Source organism: Oncorhynchus gorbuscha, linkage group LG26, assembly GCF_021184085.1.
Source record: "Oncorhynchus gorbuscha isolate QuinsamMale2020 ecotype Even-year linkage group LG26, OgorEven_v1.0, whole genome shotgun sequence".
Classification (NCBI taxonomy): Eukaryota; Metazoa; Chordata; class Actinopteri; order Salmoniformes; family Salmonidae; genus Oncorhynchus; species Oncorhynchus gorbuscha.
In genome coordinates, this window is record NC_060198.1 from 37,644,816 (window position 1) to 37,669,551 (window position 24,736).

The following is a 24,736-nucleotide window of genomic DNA, read 5'->3' on the forward strand; positions in this document are numbered from 1 at the left end:
TGTGTTGACTTGTCTAGTGCACAGCGCAGGGCCCAACATGGCCAGAAAAGACACCAGGGTTTCAGCTCTATGGTGAGTCAAGCTGGGGAGAGAGGGAGTCAGTGCCCACTACAGTGTCAGTGCCAACTGCCAACTTCTTGTCATGGGCCAATGCCCTTGTTACAGAGGGGAATTAGCGGTTGAAATGTGATGTGAAGCCATGGCATTGTCTTCTCATGGGAGTGGGTGCCTGTCTGGATCTGGTTGTGAAGTCCAGCTGGGAAAGGGAAGGACAACAGTCTACCCAGAGCAGACTGTAGCTCCAGCGTGCATGCAGAGGTAGGTAGGCAGAGAAACAAGGGGAAATACCAAGAGAGGTAGGTCAGTGGAGAGCTTGACCAATGAGTAAGCAGCCCTGCAGATTCCATCACAGGATACTGTTAGGAGTCTGACGAACACACAAGAGAGCAGAGAGCTGAGGAATGTTCTGAGAAACACTCCCTAGTCTCCTCTTGTAGTCTGTGTACTATACACATAACTCCCACTGTGTACTGTCTTAAGATAACTCAGATTTACTTATGAACTACCCTCATGGGACAACTGACAAACATTGGATTTACCCAATGAGCACTCAAAGGGTACCATACATTGGCCCTTAAATAATAAGAATGTTTTGCCTGTATAAAAACACGTTAACAGCCTTCGACAGCAAACTACTTCCGGATAACAGTGTCCTCCATGTTGCATCTGACAAAAGAACAGCTGGCTCCAGCTGTTGCCTGTGTGTGTCTCTGCCTTCTCAACCTGAGCAGTGAGTTGGCTAGCAGGCCCAGACACATTCCCATTTATAGTGTGTTTCAGCACGGTGGAAGAGGTTAGAATGGAAGGTGCAGAGAGGTGCAAACAATTTCTTGAGTGTTTTACATATATAAATAAAGCAAAAAAGTCACACATGTGAAAAGACACAATCAACGTTTGTGTTGTTCCTCCCTGATACAGTAATTAATGGAAGATGTATCGCTAAAAAAGGTGAGCAAATACAACACTCTATTAACATGATTACATTCAAGCCTGAGGCAGAGAACGCTAGCTTAACTCTTTCTGACTGTACAACAAGAAAGGATGGGTATGGGGGCAGGGTGTAGAGTGTAGCAGCCATTGGAACATGTAAAACAAGAATGCTGTTTTACTGCTCATCAATCTCAGCCAGAAGAGAGAAGATTAAGGAACAGAAATGTGAAGTTCAAACAGAAGGAACTATGGACGTGACACAGAGCATGCCTCTGCTGCTAAGCACACACAGACATACAGGAGAACCATGAGCAGACAGAGGGAATGAAGGAGAGGAGAGGGGAGGAGAGAGGGTTGGGGTAATGATAAGGGAACACCTTCAGCAAAGCAAGCAGCACGGGAAGGAGCCCCAAATTCCACAGCTCCAAGATGTAGCCTCGGTCGCAGAGCAAAGGTTCAGTGGTTTTAGAACTCTATACCTCCAGTTAAAATGTAAATATGCAGTTTACACCGCTGCTGACAACGGTTATGCATATTATGCAATTACAGTACAGAATTGTATTGCATACCACCTATGGATCTATCAAGATGTTACTCCACTTCAATTGTATTACATTTGTGCAGAGTAGAGTAGTGCAGGTTTGTTACCAACGTGGTAAATGAGAGGCCAGATCAATGAGGTGAAACCGGTCAAACATACACACACGTTTTACATACTGTAGATAATATTAGACTTCAAACTTGTGCAGAGCGGAGCAGCGCATGGTGGTTTTCTGATGTGCTAAATGAGAGCCCAGCCCCAGATCATTAATGTGAAAGCTGGTGGTGATAAAAGTGGAGAGATAAAACAGACAACATGTTATTCTAATCTCGCCCCTCAGAAAGCCAGCCACACGAGGTGCCATGCCATTCGTACTGTATGTAGACTCGCCAGTGAGCTCCCCCAGCCCCAGGGCTGCAGCAGTACAACTTGGCTGGGTCCCATATAGTAGGCAACGGAGAGAAGTTATGTCTCTCATAACAGAGGAGGCTGTATGGGCTGGGTTTCTGTATAAGCACTTTGTGACATCTGCTGATATAAAAAGGGCTTTATAAATAAATTGGATTGATTGATTGTTTCACCTTGAGGGAGGAGAGAGAGAGAGCACTCTTAAATGTGCACTTTAAATGCAACTGTAAAAAAAAAAGATAATAGTACAGCTCAGACAGTAATGCTGCGTTCACGTGCTAGCCCTAACTAGGAAACTCAGAAATGTCCCACTTGCTAACTGGTTGTAGTTATCCACGTGCCGCGTTCAACCAGTTAGGAAGTCCGAAATGTCTGAGTTCCAACTAGCGTGTGGAGCATGTGAGCGCGGCAAAATGCACGGCAGGTGGTAATGTACACACAAACCACCCCAACTTAGATGGCATGGTGCCACTAACATAGTGATACAGTCAGTCTAACAAAGGGGAGCGTAAACATAAATACTACAGAAGAAGCTGTAAAATAGAAAGAAAAAAAACGGTAAATAATGTAGTGTGTCATTTTGGAGTCAAATTCATTGTAAATAAGAATATAATATGTTTCTGAACACCTCTATATGAATGTGGATTCTCCCATGATTACGGATAATCATGAACTAAGCGTGAATATTAATGAGTGAGTAAGTTACAGAGGCATAAATATCATACCCCCTCCAAAAATGATAACCTCCCCTGTTATTGGTAATGGTGAGAGGCTAGCATGTCTTGGGGCATTATTATTGTGCCTCTGTTACTTTCTCATTCATCATTATTCATGATTCATTCAGTATTAATTCACCATTCATTTCTATTGGGCACAAAATAATCTGAAACACAAACAAAACAAACTGAAAATGCATCCAACAAGTTTGTAGAGTCACGAGCTTGATGTAGTTATTGTGTGCTAGGAATATGGAACCAAATACTAAACTTTTGACTACTTTAATGTCCAGATACTCTTGGTTCCCTAAAATGGGGAGACTATGTACAAAACGTGCTGTAATTTCTAAATGGTTTACCCCATATGGATTAAAATACCCTCAAATGAAAGACGACAGTCTAAACTTTAACCTCATTGACATTGTATCACTGAAAATCCAAAGTGGTGGAGTACAGAGCCTAAACAACAAAACATGTGTCACTATCCAAATACTCTTGACCCCACGGTCATTAAATATAGAAAATACTGTATGTTGGGGACCAAACATAGAGGGTGTCTGCAATGTATTCTCTGTGACGTGTGTGTCAGGTTAAAGCTCATATAGGCCTGTGATGGAAAAGGTCAATTGCAGTATAGTATACATGGGGGGCAGGAATGGGGGTCAAAATGCTGAGTGCCCATGGGAGACAAGGTGCTGAATGCCCATGGGAGACAAGGTGCTGAATGCCCATGGGAGACAAGGTGCTGAGTGCCCATGGGAGACAAGGTGCTGAATGCCCATGGGAGACAAGGTGCTGAATGCCCATGGGAGACAAGGTACATTCAGTTCTGCTTATTGTGCGCTTTCGAGCATTGGCTCTGGAACGCACATAACACAGTCATTAGCTAAATGGGCATTATAAATCAAGTACTGTATTAACGGCCTTGGAGACACATTGTCATTTTTCATTGTCATTTTCCCTTCTGTGACAATACAAGCTGGGCTCATTTTAAATCCATCTTGAAATGTAAGGATGTATTAACTGATTAAACACATTTCATGTTAGATTATCAAACGAGACAACAGCTTTTGGTGGAATTCGTATCTGATGTGAAATAGCCTGCAAGAGAAACGCATCGATGTCGCAAATGACGTGCTTAAGCAGTGCGTCAATGGCACAACTTTACACAAAATTTGATTTAAAACGATATTGATTTCGAATATTTTTTATTTAAAAGTGGAGCAATTGCAGTGTTTTCTGGCCAGGTACTATGCAACAAAGGCTGCGGTCAGTTCATGAAGTTCTGGAGAGTTGCCAAATAGTCACTTCATCATCTTCAAACCAATTAGTCAAATAATGACCTATGCCCAGATGTTCTATTCATAACAGGTCAATGAAGCTAAACAGAATATCTTACCTGAACATCGGGGATCATTTCAGGCTCTTTAACTGTCTCTTCTTCTACAACATTGATCTCTTCAACTACTGGGGCAACTGTTACTGGTTCGATTATTACTTCAGCGTCTACCACTTGTGGGGGTACCTCCACTTTTGGTACTATCACCGGTGGTGGTATCTCCACTTTTGGTACATCCACTACTGCTACTGCTGGTGTCAATGCTCTGGCAGGAGGAATGTCGTCTCCGTTGCCTACTTTAATCCTCTTCTTCTTCTCCTCTGGTTGTTTTTTGGGGATGAATTTGGCTGCCAAGACAACAGCAAGAATGGTAAAGAAGAGCGCAGGGAGAATGATAGACGCGTCAAGTTCCATGATGGTAGAACTATTTAATGTTAACTTGACAATTGTTGTTTTCTGCAGATGTAATAAATATTATTTTTAAGTGTACATGCAAAAGTGTCCTTCTTGTTGCAGATGCCAGCTTGTGTGTAGGTCAGAGTGTAGTTCCGCGCGCACTGTAAATCATCTCAACGCGCTTCCACTAAACACGAATGTATAAACCTGCTGGTGTAAACGCAGACTATAAAACTGAGCGTAATTTCGGTCGAGTTCCCCTCCTCAGACTTTGCATTCATCAACCAATGGTTGCGTGCAACGTCATAGACTGTGCGGTCGGACACCAGCTTGCTATAATGGTGGTTTCAAGACAATTTGGAACCTGGAAAAACTATTTTTCTCAGATGGAGCTCGTTTTTTCACAGTTGTCTTGCACTCACTGAACTCGAAGATTGCCGAGTTTCCAGTTGTTTTGAACAGCAATTTTCATATGATTGTATTAGCTGGGTCATTCCTACATTGCGGTGCCTTCCTTTTCTGTCCCTAGGAAATATCACTTCTTATTAAGGTCAAAATGTGGATTCCACAAGGCTTTAAATATAAGGTCAGGTGTCCTTTACCTTAAAAACACAAAAATATGGGTATTGAAAGGGAATTTGATGCATTTTGAACACTGTTTCAGTGGAGGTAAGCGTTTTTGCCATGACCCCAGGTGTTGTTCATCAAGTTCCACGAAGAATACAAAGTATATAACAATATAAGCCATAACATATTTAAAATCTTTCTTCATTGTTTTATAGTCCTGGTTAAATTCTCTCTTATAAATAACGTTTTTTTCATGATTATTGTATTTTATTTTCTGTGTGTCCCTGATATTACCTTAGTTTGTTGTAATTCTCCATTTAAGAAAACAACTCCTTCCTACAATGCCACCACATTCAGGAAGTGTCATCATGTCTTTGGTGGGAAAACAATGGTGCAAAGCTAAATATAAACACTCAGTTTCATATATTTTTCCACATTTCATGTTAGTCTGTATGTCCCACTCATACATTTCCACCCTGTTGGGCTAAATTATAGAGAAATTTAGCAAAATTTCAAAATGTAAAAAAATTTTGATAGAGAAGTTAAAATCCTGTTCCAAGTGGTCACCATTATGCTAGCTCAACCTTGCTCACTTGCAGAGCTATATGGCTAATAGCTCCACATTTCCACCATGTTAGGATTATGCACCTTACAGGTAGAAAAATACGAAGAATACGAAAAATTAGCTGCCTGAGCTTGACCAATATGTTTTTTTTTTTCGAAAAGTCAAACATTTCCTTTTTCTGATAGAATACTTGCATTTATTTTTTTATTCCAAAAGTTATGAGGTCCAAAAGGTACCACATTGTAGGAACACATTTTTTAAAATATATCTTTTTATTTTACCTTTATTTGACCAGGCAAGTCACTTAAGAACTAATTCTTATTTTCAATGACGGTGGGTTAACTGCCTGTTCAGGGGAAGAACGACAGATTTGTACCTTCTCAGCTCAGGGGTTTGAACTCGCAACCTTCCGGTTACTAGTCCAACGCTCTAAGCTAGGCTACCCTGCCGCCCCAATGAACCAGCTGATAGGTGAGAAAAAAGAAGAAACCTGCACACCGCTCTTGCTAGTATCGCTGCTCTTTATTAATTAAGCTTTACGTATCGGCCTCAAGGCCTTCATCAGAGCTTTTGTGAGGTTTTACAATTTGTACCCTTATGTAGACATTGCCCCACCACATCGGTCCAATGCATAAAATGGGGTTGGAGTCGGGGGAAAATAAGCAAGTGTTACAAACTATAACAATGTGCATTTCATAACTATTCTAATAAAGTCTGAACATAAAACTTATTATACACGTCTATAAAACCACAATGAGGACAAGTAGGTTTTCATAAATCATTTGGTACAGTGCAAGAAAAAACATCAAGAGTAATCTGAAGTGATGGCATTAATTCATGTTCACATTTACAACATAACATGCATGGTCATTTCATAAGACCTTTCAGGAATCATTTCTGGAGGGTGAAAATCCAAAAACATTCTCTTTTGCTCAGAGTATTATTTATATCCACCTCCCCCAGTGATGCGTTGTGCAGACCGCACCACCCTCTGGAGAGCCCTGCAGTTATGGGCAGTGCAGTTGCTGAACCAGGCGGTGATACAGCCCGACAGGATGCTCTCAATTGTGCATCTGTAAAAGTTTGTGAGGGTTTTAGGTGACAAGCCAAATTTCTTCAGCCTCCTGAGGTTGAAGAGGCGCTGTTGTGCCTTCTTCACCACATTGTCTGTGTGGTGGACCATTTCAGTTTGTCAGTGATACGTACGCAGAGGAACTTAAAACTTTCCACCTTGTCCACTGCTGTCCCGTCGATGTGGATAGGGGGGTACTCCCTCTGCTGTTTCCTGAAGTCCACAATCATCTCCTTTGTTTTGTTGATGTTGAGACTGAGGTTATTTTCCTGACACCACACTCCGATAGCCCTCACCTCCTCCCTGCAGGCGGTCTCGTCCATGGCGTTTCTAATGATTTAACTTTTATGTTCACTGATTCTGTTTGAGAGAACGAGAGGTTTTACCTACATAACACAACCCACATGGACGTTTAATCATGTAGATAACATGATTGGACTACGTAACAAGGTTGTTAATTTGGAACCGTTTTCCTGTATGTCGGTGGCAGAAATAATTCACATGAGCGGTCATGAGTAGATCTGCATGTTTTGAGATTTAATCGAGAGCTACATGTAGCCACGTGTGCACATTTGTTCATACCATTTGATAGTGAGTTATTAGCCCAGTTATAATGATTTGAAATGGGGGAGTGATTACTTCCTACAAGAACACAACACGTGTGCATTTCTAGTAATCTTTGAAAAGTGAGTCAAGTAAATAGCTTTTTTCTAGTCTTAAAGGGGCAGTGTTGTATTTTCAGACACGGTTGAATAAACTAAGTAGCCAATAGGCAGAGGGTAGCATAATTTGTCTGAATCTCTGTAATAAGTATGGTAATAATGATGCATTTTATTTAGTAAAGTGGTTCCTTGCATCAAACAGCACAACAACATTCAGTCACATCCTTGTCTGAAGGACATTAAACAGATTCATGTCAAGCCCTGCATATTTTTTTTCTAGTCACATGGAATATAGGCCTACAATGAACACCACATATTGGCTGCTACTGTAGGCTGAATGATACTTATTTCCATGTTAAAATGTTACAGGATGCATTTTCTCCATTCTTTCTGATAGGCCACTCTGGTAGGCCTACATCATGATCAAATAGCCACAGTAGCCTACTTGATTACAGCCTCAGTGTTCACAGTAAACGTGTGCCGGAAGTTGCACAGAACTTTCACAATGTTCAAGTTTGCCCTCAGCAGACCTGAAATTTGCTCAATGCTAAAAACAATTAGAGGGAACATTGGTTGTAGGCCAAATCATTCAGATGCTACAGACGTTTTCTGGTCTGATAAACTGCACTGTAGCTCTGACACTTTCAACTGCAAATGTGGAAGGGACATATAGGCGGATGCAGTGGACTGAGATGCAGCCCACAGAAAAAAAAAAAAAAACATATCTTTAGCTTAACCTGACAGATTTCGATGGTTATTTTTGCATTATATTACTTAGATTGACACACCGGGTGTGTCAATAGACTCTAGGGGGTTTTAAAGTCGCCATTGGCCTCTTGGCGAAATCCCTGAGCGGTTTCCTTCCTCTCCGGCAACTCAATTAGAAAGGAAGCCTGTACAGTATATTTGTATTGACTGGGTTTATTAATACACCATCTAAAGTGTAATTAATAACTTCACCATGCTCAAAGCAATTTTCAATTACATTAAAAAAATAAAAATAAACATTTGAAATGCCCCAACCTACCAATAGGTGCCCTTTGCAATGCATTGGAAAACATTTACATTACATTACATTTAAGTCATTTAGCAGACGCTCTTATCCAGAGCGACTTACAAATTGGTGCATTCACCTTATGACATCCAGTGGAACAGCCACTTTACAATAGTGCATCTAAATATTTTAAGGGGGGGGTGAGAAGGATTACTTTATCCTATCCTAGGTATTCCTTAAAGAGGTGGGGTTTCAGGTGTCTCCTGAAGGTGGTGATTGACTCCGCTGTCCTGGCGTCGTGAGGGAGTTTGTTCCACCATTGGGGAGCCAGAGCAGCGAACAGTTTTGACTGGGCTGAGCGGGAACTGTACTTCCTCAGTGGTATGGAGGCGAGCAGGCCAGAGGTGGATGAACGCAGTGCCCTTATTTGGGTGTAGGGCCTGATAAGAGCCTGGAGGTACTGAGGTGCCGTTCCCCTCACAGCTCCGTAGGCAAGCACCATGGTCTTGTAGCGGATGCGAGCTTCAACTGGAAGCCAGTGGAGAGAGCGGAGGAGCGGGGTGACGTGAGAGAACTTGGGAAGGTTGAACACTAGACGGAAAACCTCCCGGGTCTTGAATCTGTGTAGGTTACAGAAATTAGGTAGTCACTGTTTTCCTCCTGAAATTAAGGATTGCAATAATAAAAGGGTCTGAATATTTATTGACAAGACATTTCAGCTTTCCATTTTTTAAATTAATTTGTAAAGATTTTGAAAACATAATTCCACTTTGACATTACAGGGTATTGTGTGTAGGCCAGTCACAAACACATGTAAATGGAATCCATTTTAAATTCAGGCTGTAAGACAACAAAATGTGGAAAAAGTCAAGGGGTGTGAATACTTTCCGAAGGCACTGTATTACCCTTATGATGTTCACAATGTCCATGAAAACAAACTGTGTGTACTCAGATCACTGAATATCCCATTGCCAAATGCCCTGCCCAATTTGACACGATCACAGGCAAATTCCAGCCAGCCATACTAGTGACGTACTGCTTCCTCAGTATTTATGATTCACTAGGGTTTGCTTTGGCAACTAGCATCACAGGTACCAGTTTAGTAATCTTACAGATACTAAATATATTAAACTAACAACTGCAACACTACTGATATGGGGTTAAGGTACAGGCTAAGGGTAGGCCAATGGTTTTGGATAGTTGTTTTTTTGGATAGTTTTGGAACAATTTATTGATTTAGTTGAGAATCTATAAAACATCTGTAAAGGGATTCTGATAAATTGGGATGAAACTATGGATAGGTAGAATGAAACATTAACACGTTGCTGCATGAAAAAATAATTTATTAACTCATCAATAATTTATTAACTTTGATCTGGTTAGCGTCAAGGTATGTCTGGGTGTACATTTAAATATCTTAAAATGGCTTCCTCTCAGCATTCTCCTTTATCTGCCCTGATCTGGCCAGACAAGATAGGTGAAAGCCCTGATCTGGCCAGACAGGATAGGTGAAAGCCCTGATCTGGCCAGACAGGATAGGTGAAACCCCTGATCTGGCCAGACAGAACAGGTGAAACCCCTGATCTGGCCAGACAGAACAGGTGAAAGCCCTGATCTGGACAGACAGGATAGGTGAAAGCAATTTGACGGAACCCTAATAGAGGGCTTCCATTTTCCAGTCCTGTAGATTTGGATCAGTGCAGCTGAAGGGAAGAGGTTGACCAGAGGAAGCCACAGACAACTGAGTTGTACCCACATAGGATCCTGGTTCTCACCATTCCCCCATCGGATCCCAAGGCACTATATGTGACCGACCCCAGGAATCGTAATAGTGCTAAATGCTTGAGATGAGCACCTAATGGGTTAAAAACAGCGCAAACACCAGACGCATTGACCACAAGTAGCAACACAACCTCTCATCTGCAGGCCAATGACAGTATCAATTGGTGCTTATAGGCACTTTTGTCTAAAGACAGTGGAAAACACCTACTGCACAGACATACAGCAATTCACATATTTCAAAGTACTTTCAATCATTTTAGATGACAGCCACATTTTAAAGCACAAAAAAACAGTATTCACTTGACTCCATGTTAACCCCACAGAACAAAGTTATACACGCAGAATCTGCATTCAAACCATTAACTTGTATTTGCTGAATAACAGTAATGTATTAGCTAGTTGCTTTTGTTTGAATTTACACTAACGAAATACAAAGCAGTTGAATCATTGTAGAGCAGTATATGCCACATAACCTAGAAGCCACTTGGAAAGAACTATGAATTTCGCCTGTCCAAAATATCTACCTATCCCCTCACATAAAATGTATTTGCAACATTTCACAAACCCCCTTAGCTGTACTACACAGATAAATAAGATCAAGATGTGCAACTAGAAGGCCTACAATATGTTTAAACTTTTCCCTGTGCCAGCCCTCATTTCTACTTTCAACACAACTGTATCTTCTGGACTGTAACCTACACACTAGTGCCAAGCTAGTGTGAGAACTCTGGCATTGGTGCCCCCTTCTGTATGTGATGGAGAATATAAAATGGGGTCTCAGAATGAGAACACAAGATCAAACACCTAGGGCTCCTTTCCTGGAAAGAGGTTCATTCTAATCTTGGACTAAAACGCATCCGTGATAGACTTCTCTGAAAGTGCTTTTTGGACCAGGAATAGGCATGATTTGGGTTGGGGAAACAACAGGGGTGTTATACTCATTTTGCCACAAAGGGCCACGTTCTGTCTTCACTGAGGTCCACTTGTATTGGTTATATTACTTGCAAAATTGGCAAAAAATAGTTCTCTATTCCTCACATTTTCTATGTGCCCCGACAGTCCAGCTTTCATTTTGATGACTGTTAACAAGCTGGACAGAGTTTAGAGACTATAAATTATGTCCACTATAATTTCTACGCAGTTTCAATTTGGTTTTAGGCATGTCAATTGAGATCGGAATAATTTTTTCAATTGATGCCCCTGATCTACAGTATAGCCGTGTAATGTCAAATTATTTGAATAGTTTGATTTCATTCATCTTAAAATGTTGATTAATATAGCAGCAAAGGGCTCACTTTTACGAGAGACAATAACAATTTTATCATACAAATTTGAAAAATGTGTGAGTAACCCATATGTAATTAAATTAATCCCGAGTGGTGCAGCGGTCTAAGGCACTGCATCTCAGTGCAAGAGGCATCACTACAGTCCCTGATTCGTATCCAGGCTGTATCACATCTGGCCATGATTGGGAGTCCCATAGGGCAGCGCACAATTGGCCCAGCATTGTCCGGGTTTGGCCAGAGTAGGCGGTCATTGTAAATAAGAATTTGTTTTTAACTGACTAAATAAAAGGTTAAAAAAATATATATCATAATTAAAGTCATAGAAACATGACATAACCAGGCAATATTGTTGTTGTTTCTTGGGTGGAATTTTGTTGTTGATAGCCCAACATTCATTTGTGGCACCTGAGAGTGATTCATTTTACCCAACCTGGAGCTAAGGGAGTGTAGTATAGGCAATTACCTCCTAAAAGGTCAAGCTTTTGAATTTCAAGCTGAACCGGCTGAATCTAAGTGGGGGGGGGGGGGGATCCCTTGGCCTTTACAGTTGTTGCTGGATGACTTGGGCTAAGTCTTGAAAAAGCTGTTGTTTCACTAGACGGTCTTGCCTGGATTGTGGACTGTTCATTTGCTAACCATTTCATTGAATTAACTGATTCTGAATTAACTGTTTTGATTGCAATACATATGCATATCAGTTCAACTGTTACTAGCAAAAGAAGCCCAGAGGATGAAAGCATAAATGTTAACTAAAAATATAAATCAGTGACTTTTTTGCAGACTAAGGCAGCAGCATTTCCCTCCACCCTTACCCTGCCATACATTATCAACTTACAAAACTCACAGTACACTTTAATATCTAAAGATGGTCAACTCTGCCATGACAGAACTCAACTGGCATCCCCATGTACTGCAAAGTGAAGTCAATCCAAAGCACACCTATCCATCCATCCAGCCAGCCATCATCTCACTGTGAATAGAAAACTTTTCCCCACTGAGCAACGTAAGACCATGGCACTGTAGAGACAGGCCAGCCGGCTCCCTGCCTCAGACCCAGTACCTGATGTACAACAAGGCAACAGCCCACCTCTCTCCAAAGGTCAACACCCCTCCCTTGCACTGAAATACTGCTCTTCCCACACCCCACAAGCAACAGCAATATAGATTAACATTTGACTAGAAGCTGAGCGGTGGCAGATAAACCTCCAGCAGGTCCACGCCTCAGGGGGAATCTCCTTTATCACAGCCTATGAGTAGGCTGAGCCTCTTATCTATTCAACAGACTGACAGAGGGACACCAGACTCTCCTTTGGAGACACACCAATGAAAACAAACAAATTGGCTGCTCTTCATGCAAAAGCCCCTGGGTGTGGCCTTTTGTGAGGCGGGGCGGAGCGAGGGGGTCACCGGGAGGAGCTGCGCTCTTTGCTGACACAGTCGTCCTTGGTGCTGCTGTCTCCGTTGGATATCATACCGCACGTCTTCCTCTTCTTCCGCCTGTGAGACATGGCGTCCCCCTCCGAGCCCGACTCAGCCTGTAGGGGAGAGGGGCAAAACCGAGAGGTGGGGGAGGTCTTGGATACATCACTACATAGAACATACTACATATCGATTACATTCCATTTACATAATAGGGGGGGACTAGGTGTCACTGTCCCTCATACACACTGTCTACTCACAAACACCCGTTACCAATTTAATATGCTATATAAAGACAATCATCTGATGACAGTAGTGTTCTTATTCAACCAGTAGAACACGCAAGTCAGCAGAACAGAATATTCTCTCCAGGGGGAGACCATTACACAAGGGTAACCCCCAACCTCCACCCAACAGTCCAACCTGATATGGATGTATATGTAACTGGAAGGGCATGCTGTCCACCATGCTATTCAACACCAGTTCCCCCAGTACCAGAAACCCAAGACCCGTGGCCACGTTTCTGTGATCCAGCAGGACAACTTAGGGGGGGAACAATAGTAACTTGTAATTTCTTCCATCTAGACTTCTAAATTTAATATCAAGGCATGTTATTGCCTGCATGCAGTAGTGAGAAAGATAGGACATTTGCATTACAGCCTTTCAGAGTGAGGGGACGTGTGGCGCTAAACAGTATGTGTGGCTGTTTCACATGCACATGTGTGGCAGACCCCGTGACATCTGCCCGCATGTGAACAGGTGCCTGCTGCCCTCTATCTTACACCCAGCTCAGGGGTCCCTAGAGTTGGAGGCTACTGTATATTCATGTGTGTGAATGTCACACTGTGTGTGTGTGTTTTTTGAGGGAACAGGATGTACCTCTGAGTCTGAGTCAGAGGAGCTGGAGGAAGAGGAGGAGGAAGAGTCACTGGAGCTGTCCGAGGCGATGCCAGTCGATTCCTGGAGGTCCACTTTGTCTGCCAGGGTAGCCATGTCTGGCCTCTCTTGCTTCAGGATTCTAAGAGAGATTTTATGCATGAAAATAAATACCCTCGTGGAAGTTTGTGGATCTGGGTGCAAATATATTAGAGCATTATCATGAAAGACCATGTAAAGGAATATCAGAGGCCATTCTTCTACAATGTATTTTCCCATTGAGGTACCTACAAAGGTAGCTATGGGTGACATTTTTGCAAAAACTACTATAAACCTCAATCTGGCAGTATGATTTAATTTGAAACATCTCTTCAGCAAGGTCCATTATAAGGAGGCGACTATTTATGTATTGCTTGGATATCAAACTCTAGTTAAATAATCACAATAGAACACACATTGTTGAAGTTAAATTAAATTACGCTGCCAGATTATAAATTAATTTGCAGTAGTTTTTGCACAAATCAGTGCCCCTTTGGACCCCGAAAATGTTGCCCAATGTATGGACTGGGGCTTTTGGTCCTCGCTGCTCCCGGGTCTCATGGGTCGGGAAGCAGCATCAGCACGTGTGCCTTTGCACTCGGACATCCCAGGCACTCGTACCCAGAGGTTCCATGTGGATGCCAGTGCCACAGCAAGCATGACCCATTATTTACAGAACCTGCCAACACACTTTTTATTGGTTCCCATATGTTTGGAAGCCCAGAACCAAATCTTACATGAATGCTGCCCTCTGACCAGCTACTGGATATGATGGGGGGGGGGGGGGGGGGTCGTGACATGTTTGGCCTGGTGCGATTGGCAGAACCAGGGCGGATCCTATAGACCAGAACTCTTACCCTGTGAGGTCTGGAGCCTGCTGGTTTTCTGTTCTACCTGATAATTAATTGTAATCATCTGGTGTCCCAGGTCTAAATCAGTCCCTGATTAGAGGGGAACAATGAAAAAACGAGTTTGGGGGTTCTAGAGGTTCACATCCCCTCCTCTGTAATCATCTCAGTCATCTATGGGCCAAACTAACCCCTTCCCATCCGAAAATTCTAAAGATGCCAGGTGAAAGTTCAACCCTGCTAAATCGTAATTGGTCCAAATAAACAGTGACGCAAAACCCAGTGCGTGCAGAATTGTTCCTCATATTACACAGCCTACCGACAGTCAATATATTTTAAAGTTTCTTCTTTCACGAGGTGTTCCTACAGCTGTGGGGGTTCTGTTCGGAGTGCTTACCGATACCACTTCCTTGATAGTTTGGGCCGGCCCCGCACAGTTTTATGCCACACGATGGGGAAGTTGGTGCTGCTGGCAAAGTTCTGAGTGATAGCGATGGTGGTGTCCATGTTGAGAACCACATGCCACCAGCCTCCTAGAGAACAAGCAACAGAGATTACCAGGATTAGGTTTCAGATCACCAAACTACAGAAAAGAAAACACAGAATGTCCATGGTGTATTTTTGTACATCTGACCTAACATGGCAGAAAACATACTCTGTCCGGGGTATTTTGATGAAAATCTTAGTTATTAGTTTCCAAGACCTTTATGGAGTGGAGGAAGAGGTGGGTGGATAGACAGAAATAGTAAGGTATGGATGGACATCTTCAGAGGAGACAGAACAGCCTGTCCAACAGGGTTCTGCTCTTGAAACAAATACACTCCCTCACATACACACTCTCAGACATCAGGACCTAATACTCTGGTCTCCAACTTGAGTAAACAGGAAAAGTTCAAGATCTGGACCAGATCCAAAGGAAACAGAGTTTAATCCCATCTTATCAGTCAGTTAACGCAGGGTATTAGGGTAGGTCAGTAACACTGGATTAACCTCTGCAACCATGTCGATCACTGAGCCCTACAATAAGTGTGGTTGTAAACAAGGTGGCGGTTACACTTATTGTTGATATTCATGGAGAGAGCTAGCAGAAGCAGGATAGCTAGGATCGCCCAGCTACATAGTGAAAGTGAAAAGCTGTGAATACATACATTACATATCACTGGACAGTTTATTACATACAAAATGGATCGCTCCTACAGAGTGAGTCATGTGGCTGTGGCTTACTATATAAAGCATGCAGAGAAGCATCACGTTACTGCTCGATTAAACATTAGAATGGGTAAAATGTGTGACCTAAGCGACCGAGTTTGGTATGATCGTTGGTACCAGGCACATCAGTTCCAGTATCTCAGAAACTGCCACCCTCCTGGGCTTTTCACGCACGACAGTGTCTATGGTTTACAGAGAATGGTGCGACAAACAAAAAACATCCAGTCAGCAGCAGTCCTGTGACCTCTCCCATGAATGAGAGGTCGAGGGAGAATGTCAAGAATCATGTAAGCCAACAGGCTGGCCACAAACAGACAAATAATGGCGCAGTACAACAGTGGTGTGAACGGCATCTCAGAATACACAACTTGTCGGTCCTTGTCACGGATGGGCTATTGCAGCAGACGACCATAGAGGGTTCCACTTCTATCAGCTAAAAACAAGACGCAGTGGGCACGCGATCACCAACACTGGACAATTGGAAAGTGGAAAATCATTGCCTGGTCCTACGAATCCCAGTTCCTGTTGCATCAAGCTGATGGCAGAGTCAGGATTTGGTGTAAACAGCATGGGTCCATTGACCCATCCTGCCTGGTACAGGCTGGTGGCAGTGGTGTATTGGTGTGGAGAATGTTTTCCTGCCACACGTTAGGGTCCCTTGATATCAATTGAGCAACAAATGTTTCCGCCATTTTGTAGAATCCATGCTCCAAAGAATTCAGGCTGTTCTGGAGGCAAAGGGGGGTCCAACTCGGTACTAGATGGGTGTATCTAAACTGGCTGGTGAGTGTATGGCACACACACACACACACACACACATATACAGTACCAGTAAAAAGTTTGGACATTACTCATTCAAGGGTTTTTATTATTACTATTTTAGGCTATCTTCAGTATACCACCCCTACCTTGTCACAACACAACTGATTGGCTCAAACACATTAAAGAAAGAAATTCCACAAATGAATGTTTAAGGCATACCGGTTAATTGAAATACATTCCAGGTGACTACCTCATGAAGCTGGTTGAGAGAATGCCAAGAGTGTGCAAAGCTGTCCTCAAGGCAATGGGTGGCTAATATAAAATATATTTAGATTTGTTTAACACTTTTTTGGTTACTACATGATTCCATATGTGTCATTTCATAGTTTTGATGTATTCACTATTATTCTACAATGTAGAGAATAGTTAAAATAAAATAAAAACCATTGAATGAGTAGGTGTGTCCAAACTTGAGTGGTACTGTATATATGCATATATGTACATATAAACACAGCTATAATTTATGTATTCACAGCAGATAACATTGGTATATCACTTCTCATCAAAGACCTTTCATACTCATTGTATGTTCTGCCCTACTTCTATATATTTCCTAACTACCTGAACCCTGGCCTTTTCAGATCTTGACAAATTATTCAAAATCGCTGAAGATTAAAACTACTTCTCTCTCTCCAGTCAAACAGTATTCTACGTGAAAGACAGACCAGACATGTCTATAAAGTGGCAGCGGTAGCCCACTGACCAGGAACAAACACGGTCTCCCCTGGTCCCTGCAGAATCTCCAGGGGTCTGAACTCAGCAGGCCAGGTTGGCTGCTGGGTGCGTGGGTACACCACGTTAAACCAGGTGATGGCCTCGTCCTGCTGGTTGCCCCCGTCATCCCGGGTCACCTTGATCAGCTCCCGGGGCGTGTGGGTGGGGAACAAGCACCAGCGCTTGTGCCCCTGCACCAGGGCATTCCAGGCACTCGTACCCAGCGGGTCAATGTGGATGCCAGTGCCAGAGCGGGCAGGACCCATTACAAACCATCTGAGAAAAAAAGACAGAAAAATAAAGGGACAGGTGTTACTAGAGTTAGTTCAACTTCACAGAACATACAATAACATTGCAGCTATTTCAGTTAACAATGTCACTGAGAATAGCTCTTACCTGTAAGGAGGCCGACGCTTCTCCCCGGCGAACTGGAAGAGGTCATCCCTAAAGTAAACTGGCACCTGGTAGTCCTCCAGCAGCTTACGGCGCTTGGCGTGCTCGCCGTAGCTGCTGTCGAAAATATAGAGTGGGCTGTCGTCCTGTGTGGACTCCAGGTACTCCACGTAGTACTTCATCTTCATCTTCACAGAGTACCCGTCGTTGTCCTCACCACACTTAAACTTCTGGTTGCGGTACTTACGTTTGAGGCGCTCCATGGTCCACTTCTCGCGTGCGGGCCAGGTATCCTGACAGTTGAGCAGCACCACAGGTTTGTAGGGCCTCTCGAAGCGCTGGATGAACTCCTCTGCGCTGAGACGCAGGGTGTCCACACGCTCAACATTGTCCTGTGAGACGCATATGTCATGTCAGTTTGTGTGGGTGAAAGAGAGAGGGTTGAGGGCTACATTTCATGAATGTACGACTACTTTAATCAATAACCTTTCTACCAATATAAATGACTTTGTACTGAATTCGAATGGAACACTAGTCATTTCTGACTTAATGCTTCCCAGTCATTTAGCCTAGTATTGGTCTCACGGATTGAGGATGAGTGTTTTACAAAACTGCATCACAATAAAAGATCAATTGTTTTTGAATGCAATGCAACCAAATGGAACATTGAGTAGACTCGGAAGAAGACCATTTGATCTGGGGCAAAGGGAATACAAAGGGTCATGGGCATTTTTTTCTGCTTTTACATGGAATGACGGGGTCTGAAAGTCAACTTTATTTATTTATTTTACATATATTTAACTAGGGAAGTCAATTCTTATTTTCAATGACAGTGGGTTAACTGCCTGGTTCAGGGGCAGAATGACATTTTTAATTTATCAACTCTGGGATTCGATCTTGCAACCTTTCGGTTACTAGTCCAACGCTCTAACCACTAGGCTACCTGCAGCCCCAGGTTGAGGTTAAGTTCAGAAACTCAACCCCAAAAGAGAAGGAATGAGACAAAAATGCTGAGTTGAGTTGTTAACATATAGGACAACTCTTGAAACTACCTAAGCTTTGAGTGTCATGGGTATTCTTAGCAACCCAGAGCAGCCCTTAACTCTTGTGATGAAAACAAATCTCCTGCTGAACCACTTGGCAATAACCCAGTGTCCCACATGGAGCAAAGAAAATGCCCTCCATTGGGCTTATTTCATACATACAGTTAACAATGAAGTTGGTTGTAAGATCAATGCATTAGCAATCATACATTGTTGTAGTGATTGTGTCAATAAAAGTGTTTTATCAGGACGCACTATGGAAAAGGTATGGGCTTTCCTAACCATGGTAGTTGTTTATCTCTGAGGACAAGGGCAATAATTCCTACAGGCATAATACAATTACAGTAGTCTTAAAAAAAATATAAACAATGGATCGAGTTGGACAAAATACCTTCAGCTGTCTATTGGGTCTGAGAACATGGGTCAGTAGGTTGACTACCTGTTAGTGGTGACAGGCTAATATAATATTCACATGTAAGCCTCAATGAAATACAAATGTAACTATGTCACTATTTCACAAACAAATAACTATACACCGTCAAACTAATTTGGTCAATAATTAACGGAATGGGATGTGGCACAGCGTTCGAGTCCAGCCTGACCGATTTGACAGTTGCGCCAATGAAGTTCGCTGCGCGCTGAAAGTGCAGCAGCAGCCTACGTGACCAACCGCACTGGTTTTGTAAGGTGAAACGTGTTGAAAGAGCTAACATGGCTGGCTAGCCTAGCATGGATAGCTTGCTACCGACAGTTTACCTTCACTGAGCGGTGTGACACATCGAAAGTCTCGCAATAGTCATGTTTCGTCCAGTCTGAAGAGTCCTTCAGCTCAGGTCTGGCGCTCCGCTTCGCCTCTTTGATCCTTTTCTTACTTTTATGGTTCATTCCTGCGAATTTAGGCACTTGAGCTAGCTAACTAGACTGGGGTGCATAGACAAACACATTTGCTAGCTTAACTTGCTAGTAACTATAGTGAAGCGAACTTTATTTGAGTGACTAGTCTTTAGTTAAAGTTAAACGGTAAGCAACTCCATACGAGTACTTTGTTGGTGTTACTGAAACACGACACGTTGGCCTTAAAAATAAAATGTTGCTCTAAGCGCACTTTTAATAGCGAGGAGGAAGCTGCCCGGATGAAATTAGCTAAGCAGCTAACTACAACAATGCTCTTGCAACCAAACCCGGGGTCACTACAATTTGAAGCCCGCCCACCCAGTGAGCGGTAGGAAGCTCGTTGGTCACATATAAGAGCGAGCCATAAAACCAATTGGATAAAATGTAAAATACGCCTTCCCACCAGTGATTAGCACATGTCATTGGCTGTATACGTTCTACGTTTTCCCGTCCTCCAGCAGACAGTCGCAAGCGTGTCTGTTTTTTAGAAGAGAAGGGTTTTATGACAGTAAACGTGACGTTTTACCACTGAATTGATTTACTAACTCTCACTTTCACAATTGGGATGGTAAAATGGAAAACAGAGCAACTGAGATGTCCAACATAGTGCAGAAATCGTTCACATTCGAAGAATACGAAGACCCGAAGCAATCACTGAATGTTTCCATCCCTGAGGTTTTTGCGCACTTTATCTACACTTTTGCCATTTGGAACCAGCGACGTTCCTGTAAATAATATTGTTCGCCTACAACTGCATTGTGGTAATTGGCCCTGAAGCCTGCCGAGTTCATTAGAGACGTACAGAATATATCCTGCCAGGCAGACTTTTCTGAATCAATGGAAGTTGACATTCATCATGTGAACTGTAATCATGTCGTTTCTCCCCTCTGTACTAGGTCCTTGACCCACAATATGGGATGCATGTATGGCCCTGTGCAGTGGTATTAGCACAATATGTGTGGACACACAGGGAAGAGCTGATGCACAAAACAGTGCTAGAGGTAATTTACTGAACCAAACAAATTCATAGTCTACTCCAATTCACGTATTTACCATGTTAATGTGTAACTTGTTTCTAAAACAAACTATTGAGTCAGCATGCACTGCTGTTTGTTCACAGCTTGGGGCTGGCGTGAGTTTACCTGGTGTGGTGGCAGCAAAGTGTGGGGCACAAGTGATCTTGTCAGACAGTGCAGAACTTCCACTGTGTCTGGAGAACTGTAGGCGCACCTGTGAAGTGAATGAACTGCCCAATGTGCTTGTGGTGGGTATTACCTGGGGAGAAGTCTCCCCAGACCTTCTGCTCCTCCCTCCATTAGACATCATCTTGGGATCAGACGTTTTCTATGAGCCCCAAGGCAAGTTCAGACTGACTGGTTAGTATGGAACATTTAACAGAGCGTCAAGATCTGTAACTCAACTGTGAATTTACAACTTTCAGATTTTGAAAATGTCCTGGTGACCATCTCCTTCCTCTTGAGAAAAAACCCTGAGGCCCAATTTTGGACAACTTACCAAGAGAGAAGGTATGCCTTTCAGGACCAGTCCATGGCTGTCAGGTAATGTCAAGTAAACATGACTCATTTTGATTTTGTCTTCATGTATGTTCAGCGCCGACTGGTCCATAGAGGCATTGCTGCACAAATGGAACTTGAAGTGTCTCAACATTCCACTGGAGAAATTCCATGCCAACAAAGATCAACTAGCTGGGTCAACACTTCCTGGAAGCCATACTGTACAAATGATTATAACTGAGGACAAGGAAAGCTGAATGAAAGACAATTGTCAATTTATCCTTCAGTTACTACCAGCAAGGCACAGTCAAAGTCAAATAGTGAAGACGCAATACAAGATCAATGGTTCAAAACTCAATGAATTATAAAATAGTGTAAGTTGTATAGTGTTCCGTTAAAGTTTTAAAATAAAATGATAACCAAAATGTTTTTGAAGACAATTTTTATTAGCTTTCACAGTGGACACCTATACAGACTCTTGCAAGGGGGAAAAGGAATGCACAAAGGGCAAGACAGAATGCATTAAACAAAATTAGCACAACATACTTAGTGCTCTGAATAAGAGAACATTTAAACTTGTTGAAAGACAGGCATTCTACCGATGGTGAATTTGTAGCAATCATTTAAGTTGGCACCATCACAGCATTGTAGCCACAGGGGCATTCCGGAGAACACTGGAAACAGCCAAGCACTGCAACACGCCACCTTAACAGCTAACCAGCAATACTCAACTGCTACACAACTGCGCCTAGTGCACAAAAAAATACAGGAGAGAAGATTAGTCACAATGAAATGAAACAAAGCTACATAGCAAAGTTGACCTGCAAGTAAATCCATGCCTGGTTCTTTGCATACTTATTCTAAGAGCCCTATCCATTTGAACTTCTGTAATAGCCTTATACCAACTAACAACTGTCTTCATGAAACCCAAAATAACAGTTGTAAAAGCTAGGCCATCAAATCTTCACTATGACAAATAGCCGTACAGTCCAACAAATTGAAATCCCAGGAGTTTTAGCCCATTTACCTCAAAAGCACATTAAGCATAGTTTTTATTTTTAAACATTGCACAATGAAAGACAAGCAGTCTGGGCAAACGAGAGAGAAAAAAAACTGCCTTCAGATCAAGATACAATAACCTTTTACACAGAAATCATTGTATGGACTGGGTCCTCAGTCTGAAGTGTGATGTCCTCATTGGCATCTCATCTGAAAAATGTTTGAAAGACAAGGATGTAAGAAACAGGTGTTGGAAAAAAAATAACTCAATTTTGTTTTCAACCTCCAGTAAAAGAAGTGGCGATGGCTTGTTAATTTTACCACCCCTCCCTTCAGATAGACATGGAGACACCTCCAGGCCATATGTATGGGGTAATCAGCGGGCAATGTAATGCCAACTTCATGTGCATAGCACATTTCCACCATATTAGTAGGAAACTAGTCTACATTTGAAAGAGCCAAATCAAAAGCTATGCAAACCCATTTCTGATGGTTGAAATTTTTTGGTTCAAGGAAGGAACCAAACGTCAAGAGACGCCCGGGCTTCACAAAAATGAGAAATCTTGTCATGAGAAACCAGTCAGACAAACCTTGGTTCCCTCCTGAGCACAAGTCTTTGCCCCCAAAAAGCAGAGAGCATGACCTGGAGGACAATGCAAGGCTTCTGTCCATTGTCCTGCAGACGTACCTCAACACCACCCCAACACTGACTGCAACCGGCCTGCTCCATAGCAACCCCCACAGCAGCAGGTGCCCGGACAGCTCACACACCCAGCTCACTAACTGCTCATACTGCCTCAAACTCCTCTTTTGCAAACAGGATTCCGCAGCTTGGAGGAGAGAATTCCAGATTTTTTTATGAACATTTTATTTTTTTTACGGTAAAAATGTATTCTCAAATGCCACATATGTACAATGCAAGAATGGACCTAAATTTCCTCTACACTGATAATTAACTGGAACATTGGGCAGGACAGAAAAAAAAATTGTGACCAGGGAATAGTCCTCAAAATCCATCAAATGTGGGTTTAAGGCAACCACCATATGAGAGTTTTCCATTCCTCTTTGCCATGCCCAGTGTTACAGTAATATGTATAACCACTGAGGTGGAAAGACTTAAAGCAGTTCATTGTCAAAACATCCCACAACCAACCCCCTTCTATTCAACCACAGATAACCATGGAAAAGGGAGACTTAGTGCAAATCCATCCCACACATAATATCCCCACATCACCCTCCTATGCTATTCATACAAACTAGTGTAACGCTAGACTTCACCTCAAAGACGTAGTGTTAAGGTCCCATCTCCTTGCCCAACACTTACCATTTTGTCAGTCATCTATGGGGTTTCAGCTCCATTCTCCCCAGGTGACTTGGGCTGGCTCTTGGATCTTGATCTTGAGGCTCTTTCCGCAGGGGTGTGGCTCCTGGAACGGGACTTTGACTTGGGAGACTTGGATCTGGAGCGGGACCTGGACGGGGACTTGGCCTTGTCTCTCTTGGGGGAGCGAGATTTGGAGCGAGAGTAGGAACGAGACCTTGATCGGCTGTTGCGGGAGCGGCTGCGGGAACGAGATCGGCTTCTGCTCCGGGATCTGCTGCGTCTCCGACGCCTCGGACTGGTGAGGAGAAACGAGTGTAAGTTCGTTATGTCGAGTTATCACCCATCTAAAAACAGTTGTAAACGTAAAGCCTCAAAACGCTGCTTAGTTATCAAGTCAATGAACCATGCTTGTAATGGTGGCTGATCGGCGCTACATAATCGAAACAAGGGCCATAAGGTACCGTTAAAACATTAAAGTTCCTAAACAAACATTATACATCATAGCTAACGCTAATTAAACAATTATCACATAGCTAACAATGAAAAAGGACCCAATCGAAGGAGAGCTAGAGCAACTACTTAACCATGTGCTCAGCTCTTACCTCCTACTTCGTCGGCCATCACCCCCGTACCTCCGGGGTGCACCTCCACGCCGACGGTCACCACGATCTCCACGGTCACCACCGCCTCCATGATGAGAATCTGGGGGACGTCCGTAACGGGCCATCTGGACTCTTAGCTCGCGTCCGTCCAGCACGGCACCATCCATTGCGTCCATCGCATCCTCTGCGTCCCGCTTGTCATGGAATCGCACAAAGGAGAACCCTCTGCTCTCTTTCGTATAACGATCTCGGGGGATGTAAACATCTCCTACCCTACCATACTTTTCAAAGACACGGCGAAGGGTCTCAGGTGAGGTTCGGTAGGTCAGATTATCCACTTTAAGAGAAGTCATGCCCTCAACATCGGGCGGGGGCCTACCATAGCTCATGTTGCAGATAGGGCCTTAGTTAGCCTAACAAACACGCAACGGTACTACCAGAAAATGTGGGTGAAAGGTCAACACCCGCTTAAAAATGTTGATTAAAATTATCGTACTTAATCAGCCTGCTCGCAATACGTCGAGTTTTTCTTTAAAAAATGTAATATAGCTTTCCAAATTTATAACGATTTCCTAAGCACCGACCATTTGCTAGAACGAGATGTTATCCCTTGCTCCTCCTCGTTGAATGAGGTTGAAGAGTAACGCTGCTGCGTATTTATTTGGAGGGAAAAGCAACACATCTTCAAATTACAATTTTTAAAATCATAATTCAATGCACCA

At 42.9% G+C, this 24,736-nt stretch overlaps 4 protein-coding genes across 16 annotated transcripts in view; 1 reads left to right on the plus strand and 3 right to left on the minus strand.

Moving 5' to 3' along the window:
* Positions 1 to 4,617, minus strand: part of LOC124015703 (matrix-remodeling-associated protein 7-like) — a 28,462-nt gene extending 23,845 nt beyond the window's left edge. For 4 of the 7 annotated variants that reach the window (XM_046331109.1, XM_046331110.1, XM_046331108.1 and 1 more), the window contains exon 1: positions 4,055 to 4,616. In XM_046331109.1, the coding sequence (XP_046187065.1) occupies positions 4,055 to 4,408 (354 nt within the window). In that variant the 5' untranslated portion in view covers positions 4,409 to 4,616. Of the gene's footprint in view, positions 1 to 4,054 lie in introns of all 7 variants that reach the window. The other 3 variants (XM_046331106.1, XM_046331112.1, XM_046331111.1) reach the window with 3 other exon arrangements.
* Positions 4,618 to 9,576: 4,959 nt separating this feature from the next.
* On the minus strand, positions 9,577 to 19,882 carry LOC124015581 (bifunctional arginine demethylase and lysyl-hydroxylase JMJD6). Its single transcript, XM_046330920.1, has 6 exons — positions 19,438 to 19,882; positions 17,642 to 18,030; positions 17,235 to 17,521; positions 14,898 to 15,033; positions 13,617 to 13,755; positions 9,577 to 12,853 (listed from the first exon to the last, which is right to left on the minus strand). Exons 1-6 carry the CDS (start codon positions 19,564 to 19,566, stop codon positions 12,722 to 12,724), a joined length of 1,212 nt encoding a protein of 403 aa, XP_046186876.1. The 5' UTR covers positions 19,567 to 19,882; the 3' UTR covers positions 9,577 to 12,721.
* mettl23 (methyltransferase like 23) lies at positions 19,357 to 21,514 on the plus strand. Its single transcript, XM_046330925.1, has 5 exons — positions 19,357 to 20,250; positions 20,472 to 20,576; positions 20,696 to 20,933; positions 21,017 to 21,101; positions 21,187 to 21,514. Exons 1-5 carry the CDS (start codon positions 20,149 to 20,151, stop codon positions 21,344 to 21,346), a joined length of 690 nt encoding a protein of 229 aa, XP_046186881.1. The 5' UTR covers positions 19,357 to 20,148; the 3' UTR covers positions 21,347 to 21,514.
* On the minus strand, positions 21,515 to 24,650 carry LOC124015582 (serine/arginine-rich splicing factor 2-like). 7 transcript variants are annotated; one of them, XR_006835191.1, is made up of 5 exons: positions 24,015 to 24,650; positions 23,413 to 23,707; positions 22,777 to 22,918; positions 22,229 to 22,298; positions 21,515 to 21,837 (listed from the first exon to the last, which is right to left on the minus strand). XR_006835191.1 is itself a non-coding variant. In XM_046330924.1 (3 exons), exons 1-2 carry the CDS (start codon positions 24,401 to 24,403, stop codon positions 23,428 to 23,430), a joined length of 639 nt encoding a protein of 212 aa, XP_046186880.1. In that variant the 5' UTR covers positions 24,404 to 24,650; the 3' UTR covers positions 21,515 to 22,298; positions 23,413 to 23,427. The 7 variants fall into 7 exon arrangements, 3 of the variants coding, with proteins under 3 accessions (XP_046186880.1, XP_046186878.1, XP_046186879.1); XR_006835192.1 differs by lacking the exon at positions 22,777 to 22,918 and having other exon boundaries at positions 24,045 to 24,650; XR_006835190.1 differs by lacking the exon at positions 22,777 to 22,918.
* Positions 24,651 to 24,736: the final 86 nt, after the last annotated feature.

Coding starts and splice junctions, on each gene's coding strand:
- mettl23 (XM_046330925.1), top strand. CDS start 20,149: ATGGAAAACAGAGCAACTGAGATGTCCAACATAGTGCAGAAATCGTTC. Junction 20,577..20,695: donor TGCACAAAACAGTGCTAGAG/GTAATTTACTGA, acceptor GTTTGTTCACAG/CTTGGGGCTGGCGTGAGTTT. Junction 20,934..21,016: donor CGTTTTCTATGAGCCCCAAG/GCAAGTTCAGAC, acceptor TACAACTTTCAG/ATTTTGAAAATGTCCTGGTG.
- LOC124015581 (XM_046330920.1), bottom strand. CDS start 19,566: ATGAACCATAAAAGTAAGAAAAGGATCAAAGAGGCGAAGCGGAGCGCC. Junction 17,522..17,641: donor AAGCGTCGGCCTCCTTACAG/GTAAGAGCTATT, acceptor TTTTTTTCTCAG/ATGGTTTGTAATGGGTCCTG. Junction 13,756..14,897: donor CTATCAAGGAAGTGGTATCG/GTAAGCACTCCG, acceptor AATCTCTCTTAG/AATCCTGAAGCAAGAGAGGC.
- LOC124015582 (XM_046330922.1), bottom strand. CDS start 24,403: ATGAGCTATGGTAGGCCCCCGCCCGATGTTGAGGGCATGACTTCTCTT. Junction 23,708..24,014: donor GATGGCCGACGAAGTAGGAG/GTAAGAGCTGAG, acceptor TCTCCTCACCAG/TCCGAGGCGTCGGAGACGCA.